Here is an 11,826-nt window from a genome sequence, read left to right as displayed (position 1 = left end):
CTCACTTTTGTGTACTCTCACTTATTTATCACTTAAAATCTAACTTTAGAAGTTATTTTTGCCCCCTTCGTAGAGCAATGGATCAGAGAGAGCACCTTCTTTGTCCTCATACTTTTACATTATAATGTCGAGTAAAGCTGAAGGGAAATATTCCTAGTATTATCACTTGCTGCCTTTCTCTGTTCTTCTTCTTCTTTTTCCAGTTTTGGTCGTCTGCATGTTCTTGCATTACGAACATAAAAGCAAATTATTATCGAATTAACATTCTTTCAAGAATTAATATAAATATTTTCTACGTGCATGTTTTCTTCCCTTCCAGTGACCGGAAGAAATACGTGCTAACAGTAATGAAATATACATAATGAATAATATTAGAAAGCGTGAGAAATTAAAAAGTATTCTAATAATTTATATTTTATTATTAAAATTATCTTTTTTTTATAATCATTTATGATCAATGAGGATATGATATATAACATGAGAGATGATCAGATTATCACTCTCAATTTGGATATTAAAAGATGCATAATACTATATATGTTTATTATATACATACTGATATATGTTATTATATAATTTAATATTATTTTATATTTAATTTAAAATTATCTAATTATGTGATAACATACATAAGTGTATATATATTTATGTATTTAAAATTGATACATATAATTTTATTGTTAAAAAATAATCAAAATAATCGTGATTTTGTTACTATTCTATTTTTATTATTTTTTAAAAACAAAAATACATAGATTTTTAATTAATATAATAAATAATATAATCCTCAAAGGTTATCAAAACTAATAGAACACTAATATTTCTAAAAATAACTTAAAGTTTAAGTCTCTTTCACACAGAAAAAATCGAAAAAGGCTTAATTGATCTAAGAATAAAAAATTATGGAAATCAAATACGACTTAAAAGAGGGAAAGAAAATCCAAATGGGTTTAATTGAAAGACAAAAAGGAGAAGAAGGGTTCCACAAGGGAATGATGAAAGAATTGAAGATGCTGGAAAACAAAGATTGGCTTACAGAAAACACAGTGGCACCCCACTTCATTTTTTCTGCAGAAAACAACATCACTCTGCTACTTCTTGCACTCCCAGTATTTGACTTCTCTCTCTTTCTCATCGACATCCCTATTGCTTTCCTTTTTAATAAAAAAATAATTTGAGTTTTGCTTTTGAAATCTGGTGTTGTTTGATTGAGTGTTAGTGGAGAACAAAATTATTGGTGTTTGAAGGTGAGCTAAATGGGCATGTGAGACCTTCCCCCTTAAGTCAGGAACCAGACCTTCATATCTCAACAAACATTTAATCTCCCATTCATTCTTTAGCGCGTGTATGACACTCTCCAATTCTAATTCGCCATGTGGGACAGTTGGTGGGCTCAGAAATTCGGTGCATTGTGATTGGTGCATAATTTCCACTTGGACAGGAATCCTGTGGTGGGGCTTCACCGTATTGAGGTATTAATTCACCCTTTATCTTCTTGTACTTAATAAATGAGTAATTTTTGAATATTTAATCTAATAAATAAATGACATTATTATATAAATAAATATTATTTTATTTTTAATTCAAAATTATTCAATTATATAATAATTTATATAAATATCTAATATTGGGTGACATAATTTCACAATTAAGAAATTAACCTTAAGAATGCGTTTGGTTTAAATAATTATTGTGTTTAATGGAAATAATATTAAAATATTATTTTACTTGAATATTTTTTAATATAATTATTTTAAAATATATTTCATAATATTTGTTATATTAATTAAAAATAAGGGTATTTTAGTCTTAAAAAATTAATAAGTAAAAATAAAACTATAATAAAATCAAAATTATATTGATAATCTTTTAATACCTAAAGTGATGGTGATAGTCATATTACTATCTATATTACCTGTTATATCACCATTAATAATAAAATATTATTGTAATTTTTTTATTATCGATAAACTAAATAAAATAATATAAATAATAAAAAATAGAGTCCTAAAGAATTTTTTCTTTACTGCAAACCAAATTGGCCTGAAAAGATTTTTGTTGAAGGATGAAATTGTAAAATTGAAGAAAAATTATGCTAATCTCAGCATTTTGTAATATATATAAGTCAAGATTTTGTTTGATTAAAATCCAAAATCTTGAGATTTGTTTTATATGAAAAAATGAATTAACAATGTGAAGAAGAGAGATGATTAAATTCCACCCTTATGATAATAACTAATATTTAGATCCAAAGATAATTTGAATAGTAAAAGATGTGAAATTTTCATTGTAAGAACATAAATCCGACTCTCATTGACGATAAATTAAGATCAAATTTTTGACGAATCTGATACACTAATTGTGACTCAAATAAGGTTTCGTGTTACGCAGATAATGATGCTAATCTCAATGTGTTGTGATGTATATAAGTCAAGATTTTGTTTGATTACAATCCAAAATCTAAAGTAAAATAGGTAAGGGATCAAAATACTGAGGTTTGTTTTATATGAAAAATTGAATTAACAAAGAGGTTAAGACAGACAGATGATTAAATTCCACCCATGTGATAATTACTAATATTAATTCAACAAAATACAATAATCACATATTAGAAAGTCTAATCTTCCTTGGCTGTTTATGGGATTAGAGATTTTTAACAAGATAATGAAAGGATTTGGAATTGAAAAGGGGACCCAGATGATAATGATGAGTGGCATGTTCTATCAATTTCACTTTGGTGTTGCTTGGTAAAGATAAAGAAAAGATGCTTTAATTAAATATGATATGAGATTGAGAGGATGAAGTTGTGAGAGTAGACAACCACATGATTTAGACCTTCCAGAGCATAAGGATTTAAATTTTTTGGGAACTTCCCCTAATTACAGTGTAGTTTTAAATTGTTATTGATAAACCAATTAATACTAATTTAGTAACATTAATGTTTACATTATAAATTGGGGATTAAAACTAATCAAACTCTTCTTTTCAGTTGTCTTCTTGTTGTATGGTTAGAAAGTTGAGACTTGAGAGAGACCAACTTAAAATTGGCACAAAGTTGGATTGGTTACATGAACAAGAATATATTAAAAACTGGGGTTTAAAAGTTGGATGCTTCTCAAGAATGTTTATAATCATCAACTTTCTTGGATTTTCTCTTGTGGGAATTTTGTGGAAGTATAAAATTGTTAAAATTTTTGTGCTAGAATTGGCTATTTATGCATGGAGAGAGACACCCTATTTATTAGGAATTAAAAGAATTCCAAAGGTAATATAGGGACCCTTTTAAATTTTATTATTTTTTATCAACCCTTATATTTTATTTTCATTCAACTTTTTCCCCCATTAAATTTTATCTATATATCTGTTTCTGTTCATTAGATTAAACAAAGAGAATCTATGAAACTTAGCTTCGCATGACTCTAGTTTGAAAATGATTGCCATTTGGGTAAGCAGACAAATGAATCATTTGGCTTCGCTACATTCAACCAATCAAGGGTAAAGGTGTTGTAATACCGTAAGTAGGGTTTTATGCAATAGAATCACCTAAGAAAACCATCAAAACCTCTCTATAATTAATAAGTACCATCCTCAAATTATTAAAATAGACCTAGGGGGCTTTTAATAGCAAAGCAATGCCAAAATTTGATATATTATCAAATGAAGAAACGTTAATATTCAATTATATAATAATAGTTTATTCATACCCAATCATATAGTGACACATTATTATTGATATTTAAATTAATACTTATTATAAGTACATATAATTTTATATTGAGTTAATCCCATTTCAAAGATCTCGAAGTGTCTCCAAATTTGTGACTAACGGGTGAATTTAGAATAATTAAAAAAAAAGACATGACCTAATAAATACATGGAAAATCCAGCAGGAATCCAATTTGTTAAGCAAAACCCATAATGATTTTGTTAAAGAAAATGGAAGCCACTTTGCAAAACAATCAATGTTTTTTAACTTGGATTCTTGCCTGCCTTAACTCTCTTAATCATAAGTTTGATTTTTTTGGTGTCTCTTTTTCCATAATTTTCTCTTTCTCAACCTTTCAAACCTTATAATTACTAATTGTTTTGCTTTGCTGGCTGGTCTCATTTTATGACAATCACCCACTCACTCACCCGTGCCCTTCCTATGAATCATCACATGTTAGCTTTTCATCCTCCATTTCAAGCTTCACCTACTCAAATTTTCTTCTCAAATACGTAATTGAATTCTAGGGACGTTTGGAATAATAAAACAAATTTTTTATATTGGGGCCATTCCTATTATCATTGTTTAAGGTTTACTTCTACAAACTAACCATTTCTTCTTTCTAAAACTACAACACCTTGAAATTCGACAATTTAAAATTACCCGGTAAGGCACCTTTCGCTTTGACCCAACTCGGTAGTTCTAAGGCCTCTCTCAAACTATTTTGTTTGTATCTACATGATATGTTATCATATGATTAAGTAATTCTGAAATAAGGATAAAATAACATTCAATCATATAATAACATATTTGGATACTCAATTGAATACTCAAAAGTGAATACACATAGCATTACTCTATTCGAAAATATTCAACTCCCATGCGCCCCCCTTCCCCCCGGGAAATTACCAAGAAAATTCCTTGGAAAATTATCAAAAACCCTCCTAAATAGCCAATAGGTAGTCATTTGTAGGTTTTGACTTCGAGTAATACTATGTCTATCCACCTTGGATACACAATTATTTATGTCATTATATGATGATAAGACATATAAGTATGTATTCATTTGTGTATCCAAAATAAATATACATACGTAGTTTTATTGTTCTCGGAAATGTACTAAGAGGAACCACATACCTTTCAATAACCCAAAGTGCTTGCTTCATCATAGCTAAATGCTTACACGACTATTGATTATGAGCACTAAGTTTCAATTGGCATGAAGAAAAAGCGGCTTTTGTGTTTGAATTTTATGCTCTAAAAGTTGTGGATACCAGATACGACACCCCTATATTTCTTAGCTTTTCTATAATAAAACACCAAAGAAATTTCCACAGAAATATGATAGCTAACCCAGAAAAAGAAAGAAAAAAACTCTGAATCACTGCTTATAATCATAAAACAGAATCCTAGTAAGATACTGAATTCAAGATTACCTTTAAATCACAGACGCACTAGTGCCAGCTCGCATGAAAGTGGTGTGGTCATAAATTAGTGCTGTCAATGAGCTATTCATTACCTTTCTTCTAGTTCTTACCAGTTGCACACAGCTCAAATTTTTGGCGCGATAACTTTTCCAATACATCAGCTCTCTCATTCCTTTAGTAAGCAGTTTGACGTGCTCCTGGAAAAAAAATAATGGCTCTCAGTTACCTTGCCCTTTAAAGACCGGCTGCTTCACAAGTCATTCTGTGAATCAGGGATCCAAAACCAAATAGCAGTAAAGTTCTAATCTGAGCATCCAAAATCTAACTGATAATGACAATTATTGGTCTGGGAATTAGGGATCAACCATGACCGTGATAACATCACCACCCTAATGCCTATAAATTTAAGACACGGTCAATTAGGTTTTACACCTAGACCAAGAAAAATGAGACTACATGATGGCTAGGGTGAAAGGATACTTATAGAATTTGCCAGAATTATTTGAACTGTACCAGCTGACAGTATTAGTAGGACATTGGTAGTAATGTATATCACGGAAAATACAAGCAATGAATCATTTGAGTGTTTGATTTGGTCCTCTGTGGCAACTGCATGTAGAAAGGCTTCAGAAGTTCCTGATGCAAAAAGAAAGCAAATAGCATAATCTGGCACCAATGGTGAAGGCACAGTTGTAAAATATTTTTGCAACCACTTAACATCATATTGTCAACCAAAATCAATGACGATGTTGCAGAACCAAATTAATGAATGAAAGACAAGGTTTCTGCAACAATTCTCTAAGGGTACAGAGTACAGATGTTTGTAGTAACAAAAAACTGGTAATTGTTTCCCAGGAGATATCAATTGTCAATAAGAGCTGATCATGGATTACCGATGTAGCCTTCAGATATTGCTGCAGCACTTCTCTTTGAAATATAACTAATAACAACAAAATGGCTCAATGAAAAATAATGAAAAAAAAAATAGTATTTGTTAGGATTTGGACACTTGTTCTCAATCTAATAGTGGTCTTCATTATAAATAAGGTCTTTCGGGTTCAAAAGAGGAGGGTAGAAAAAAAATATTAGGGTTTAAAATTTTAGGCAGCCAACCTTTGTTGATTTAAAGAGGTTTCTGGCATCTCGAATGAGCTGAAAATGGGAGGTCCCGAACTCCTCAAATTATTCAGAAATGAGAGACCCCGAACTCCTCAAATTGTTCAGTTTATCCTTATAACATTTTTATTAATAAAATTATTTTATTTTATTGTGTATTTTCTGTTTTTATCGTCTGGTTTTTGTTGAATAAGAGTTAGGTTCCTAACAGTATGCAGCACCATACACAGTAGTTATTTGTATACAAGCAACAAACACAGACATATATAGCAATGCAGCAGTAACTGATAAGTAAATAAATAGTTTACTAACCATTCATGGCCAAAACAATAATATATAGGCAGTAGTACTTAAGAGCTATCAATGCTTCTCCATCACTCCAGTTCTGTCCATACAATAATCTGATGAGAGAGTATGAGTAGCTTGGGCCAAATGCTATGAATATAAGACCTACAGCATATGAAATATTTAGCATGAGACCAGGAAATATGGATAAACAATCGAAAGAGGAACAGTTTTTAACAGGCAGTAGTGGTCCGATCCAACATGATTTCTCAGAATTAGGAGACATCAGAAACTAAAAAGTTAAAGTTGGAACAAGTGATAGCCCCTCAGAAACTAAAAAGTCAAAGTTGGAACAAGTGATAGCCCCTCCCACGACTTGTAGATAAGGTTTAACAAATAGGAAGGTCTTATTACGTGGAGTAAGTTGATTCTTCTTCCTCTGTTATTTTCAGCTTTAATTTTATTGCCCTTCCAGTCTACAGGTCTCAGTGGCATTTCATGCGCTAGCATAAAGCTATTCCATGGACTTTCCATTCCAAGAAAACATGCAGGCTAATCATCAATATTATGAGGAACTATTAATCAAGAAAAAGATAAGATTGCAATGGCCAAGCAATGGCAAGGAGATGAAAAATGAAATAGTGACAACAATGAAGAATGGGCGAAGACTAAAGTTCACATGAAATACGTTTCTTCCATTGCTAAAAGACACTACAACTCCAAGACCAACCCCACATAAACAAATTGATAAGTGGCTCAGACTCGTGATTTAGATTTGTGATTCATTAATAAAACAACGTCATTTAATAATTATTTAACATAATTTGAATTGAACCTTGAGCTATCTATCCAACTCACAAGCTAAACCGAATCGAACTCTCTATAGCTCAAGTTCGGCTCGGTTTTAAAACAAGCTGAACTTCTTAACTCAAACTCAGTTTATATTCTAAGTCAACAAATTTAAACCGAGCTAAATTGAGCCGAGTCGGCTTTCGAGCCCGAGCTAGCTGGATTCAGATCTAGCCCTAGATATGAGCCAAGTGAGAGAAATACCAATTATCAAAACAAGCTTTAGTGCCTCCATAACGCTACTACCAATTTTTTTGCTATTCTGTTTTGTCCTGTAAAGTCATAAAATACTTACACAATTTGAAACATAAAATGAATTCATTTTGTCAATATAGAGACAGAAGAAAATTTAACATCAGAAAGTATAGACTTTTAAATGACAACACTGCTTTAAGAGGGTTAAAGTTATTTGAAGTCTGTACATGCATGCTAAGATATCAAAGAAAAAAGCACGAAAGAAAACCAAAAATCATATACCCAGAGTCAATGAAATATCATCCAAGATATGATAACGAACCACCAAAACAAATATGAACTCATTGTTTAAGATACAGAACATGTCCCCTGCACATCAAATTTTGTTGACCAACATCATAGTAGAGATGTCGTATCTCATAAACAAAGGACAGCTCCTATCAGTTTCTAAACATTTTCACATACAGATAGAGCGCATAAAATAAGTCCAATTTATTCTCTGCTACTGTATGAGACTACATCAGAAAGCACATAACAATTCTTTGGGAGAATAATTCAGAGTCTGGGGAGCATTACACTGGTCCCAACTAGACAAAAATTAAGGTAATTCCAGTCACAAAATCTAGAAAACTAACTTGAGTTTGCAAACCTATATCATCTTCTAACAAAGGTACATTGTTTATCTAATTGAACAAAGCGCGGTAAAACAAAATTAAAAAATTAAAATACATGCACACACAAATGATACATAAAATAAGAAACAACTATGCAGTGTGAATAGAGAAACAAACCCGCTGCACACCTGGCAAACGTAGCATATGAACTTTCTTCTCACAACTAAGCTCCCTGGAATGCAACAAAACATTCCATTAAAAATGCTCTTAAGTGTAAAATATATGCAATAATGATTACATTTTTCTTAATTAAAGTAGCAAAAGATCAAAACAGTAGCTCTGGTTTCAAATAAATTTTCTATCTTAATAGCATTTATTCACAGTAATTCTACAACGCAAAGAATGTTTGGACCTGCCACTTGCCTAATTTATCTACAAGTCCTTATGCAGCCTGATTATATGGGTGTCCAACCACACAAGTGCCATCTTTTCTCCTCTTCAGTGGAAAAGATTGAAGGGTAAACAAAGTATACATGTTTGAGAGCTGTTGATCATAACTCATCATATTTCCTAACCTCTAATAGTCTGTCATTTGTCCAATATGTGGATAAGAACAATTACATAACATAGCAAGTAGTGAGCAACTTAATTAAGAAAACCATAGGCGAGCAACTTTGGCAAAATTTTGATGGAGAATTAATGCAACCAAATCTAAGAGCATGGCATGATTATAATTATATCATAATTGTTAGATGATATTATGTTTACACTTGTGAATTTTTTTCGTAGAAAAACAAGGCAATTTGAATGCTTTTTGAAGGCAAAAATCTGATGCCCACAACAGTAAGCAAGACTGATGCCAACTGAAAATATTATGATTACCTCATGTGTGGGAAGTTTGACCTTTAAAGTGAGATTAGCTGCAGTCCACTTAACCAGCTGTTGGACTTTCTATTGTTAATATGCTCATTCTGCTTGCCAAACTTTGCATCAAAAGAGACATACAGCTAAAAAAAAAAAGGTTAATAGGGTATAAAGCAAAATGTAAGTTTATGGCTCAAATCAAATGGTTGCAAAATTCCAAATAATATGATATTTGATACATATAACATAATGCTACTATTACTTGGAGAGGCAGGAGAGGTACACAATCCAAACATTTTCATCACTAAAGATAATGAGTCCTACAAAAAAGGATCTGTACCTGAAAGGGAAAAGCTCATAATTTCTAAATGCATGAGAAAGAAGAAAATAACCCCAGTAACCTAGGAACAAGCAAGCAACATATGCAACTTATGACAATGCAAAAACAATCTCCTTCTCCTGTAAGAATTAAGAAGATTACTGATAATGAGCAGCAATAAAATTAGAAAAGTGCTATTTCTGAAAAATTAGAACAAGAACGTTTCTACATGTCTTTAAAATACAAGATGACTCCACAAAGACTACAAATAGAAGCTTAATTAAAATTACAGTTTACAGGAAGCTTCCACCAATTCCTTAGTTACATTTTAGAAAGTTTTCCAGATGAAAAGATACATCATTAATAAAAAGTATTCACAACAAGCACAAGAATTATCCACATGTGCAAGATCATCTGCATATAATGTTAAGTAACACTAGTTATACATACAGTGATAGAACTTAAGAAATTAGCAGCATGCCAGCAACTAATGGAACAGCTTTGCCGGGTGCACTTAGCAAAGGGGAAATTGATATCAGAAAAGCATTAGAGAAATATCTTAAAAGTAGATAATGATCAACAGATGAAGCATTAAAAGTTGTCAAGAAAAATAGTCTGGTTAGCTTCATTAAGCAGGGTGATGACATGCATGCATTCAAATTCAAGAAATAGCCTTAAAAAGCCTCTACTATGTCAACCTGCTTGACAATGAGAATGCACATTGTCACACAACGTGAAAGTGTTGCCATAATTTCAACCATTAACCGAAGTTTCCGAAGGAGCAAGTTTTGAGAAATATGCAAGGGTTCAGCAAATAGTTCCAATATGCATGTGCAACCTGCCATGCAATATCAATTGATTCCACAAATAAACTAAAAAGAAAAAGAAGAATATCAAAGAAAAAGTTCAACTGAGATAATAAAGTCAGCATATTGACTACATCTAGATGCTCAAGTAATTTTATTAAAAGCATGCTGCCCCTGGATTCTTAGATTCTCTGATGCACCTTGTTATCTTCACTAACCAAAAATTTATATTCAGACTTATCAAAAAAAACTCAGGCAGCTGGTCTATATCTTGGTTCCCAATAACTTCAAACATGCATATGGATTGAAATGGAATCTGAAAAAGTAACAAAGGCTAAGGCATATGATTACTGGAATAGTAAGTTATTAGGTTAGGTGGGAATGGAAAAAGGGGAGGATAAGAGAAAACCCTCAGCGGGAAAAAAGGGAAGTATGAGAGAGAATAAAGATCAGGAACCCGCTTAAGGACAATGAGCATTTAAATATGAATGTTATCTAACATTAGTCTTGATGTTAACCATTGATTTGTGATTTCACATACATCGAAACAAGTATGTAGCTAAGTTAATTTTCTTGCTCCACTGATTCTCTGACGGATATTCATTTGACAGACCTGACTGTGTTGAATTTATCTCATAATCTACTTATGTCATCCTAATCACACCAATATTTCTATTACATCCTTAGATTTTTATTACTTTTTAACTACTCTTCAATTGTTCCCTAAATACTGTAAACTTCTATTTGTAATTTCTTCCAGAAACAGCATGGGGTAAATCACGATTCTCCAAAGAAGATAACAGGAGCTGATAAGCTGCAGATGAATATTTCCAAAAAATCAGCTTTAATTTTTTTTTCATTTTGAGTCATTCACTATCAACAAGATGAACCCATACAGCAAGAACATGGTACTAGGAAGACTTAAGACAACACCATTAACGATGATAGCTTTTGCATATGGATTTGAATAGCTTAACCGTTGCCGCCAAAAGACAAGAGAGCTTGCATCAACTGTGATTAACATGCCAAGCGGGAGAGTTAACCATGCCACTTTCAGCAGTTTTGCAGCATTTGCTTCCCTCCAGGCACCATCCCTGCACTATAAATAAATGCCATTAAAGGTTTGGCTTTCATCAAAATCAGCATCATACAGATAAAAAAAATGAAAATTTTGAATGTCTGCCATTTTCCCACTTGCTGAAATTCTAATCGATCACCTAAATTAAATTAATGGAGAACAAGATTTAACCTTGATTGAAGCCAATGAGAACGAGATGTAGTTAATAAACTAAATGATAATCATGAAACCTAAAGTAAATAAATTAGTTTGAGTACTACTAAATGTTGGCACGCAGGCAAGCTCGGCGGAATCCTCTCGACTGAGAAACAAAACGTAACTGACAAAAAGATGAAACTGCTTTGCGTACAGCTGCATTAATGAACTGAACAAAACAGAAAGAGAATTAAAAATTAAAAATCACCAGAAAAAATTATGACCAAAAAAAAAAAAGATAAAGGAAATGAAGTAGTTACAGCGTAGGACTCTGCGGTAAGGTGGCGGACGACCCATGAATTGAATATAAATGGAACTGCCCCTGACAGGAACTGCGTAGCTAATCAAAGTGTAAACTCAAAAGACACAGAA

The 11,826-nt window shown here is 31.9% G+C and overlaps 1 protein-coding gene across 13 annotated transcripts; it reads right to left on the bottom strand.

Annotated features, from left to right (window-relative positions):
* Positions 1-11,826, bottom strand: LOC123224795 (protein RFT1 homolog). 13 transcript variants are annotated; one of them, XR_006504065.1, is made up of 8 exons: positions 11,715-11,826; positions 11,517-11,623; positions 9,075-11,275; positions 8,381-8,424; positions 6,562-6,699; positions 5,647-5,769; positions 5,143-5,330; positions 1-222 (listed from the first exon to the last, which is right to left on the bottom strand). XR_006504065.1 is itself a non-coding variant. In XM_044648517.1 (7 exons), the coding sequence occupies exons 3-7, from the start codon at positions 9,077-9,079 to the stop codon at positions 5,308-5,310; spliced, it is 333 nt and encodes a 110-aa protein (XP_044504452.1). In that variant the 5' UTR covers positions 9,080-11,280; positions 11,517-11,623; positions 11,715-11,826; the 3' UTR covers positions 4,751-5,307. The 13 variants fall into 13 exon arrangements, 6 of the variants coding, with proteins under 6 accessions (XP_044504452.1, XP_044504454.1, XP_044504450.1 ...); XR_006504064.1 differs by having other exon boundaries at positions 1-213; XR_006504066.1 differs by lacking the exon at positions 1-222 and adding an exon at positions 7,588-7,655 and having other exon boundaries at positions 4,751-5,330; positions 8,370-8,424.

The sequence above is a fragment of the Mangifera indica genome, chromosome 9 (genome assembly GCF_011075055.1).
Source record: "Mangifera indica cultivar Alphonso chromosome 9, CATAS_Mindica_2.1, whole genome shotgun sequence".
Taxonomy (NCBI): Eukaryota; Viridiplantae; Streptophyta; class Magnoliopsida; order Sapindales; family Anacardiaceae; genus Mangifera; species Mangifera indica.
This window is presented reverse-complemented; position numbering and strand designations above follow the sequence as displayed.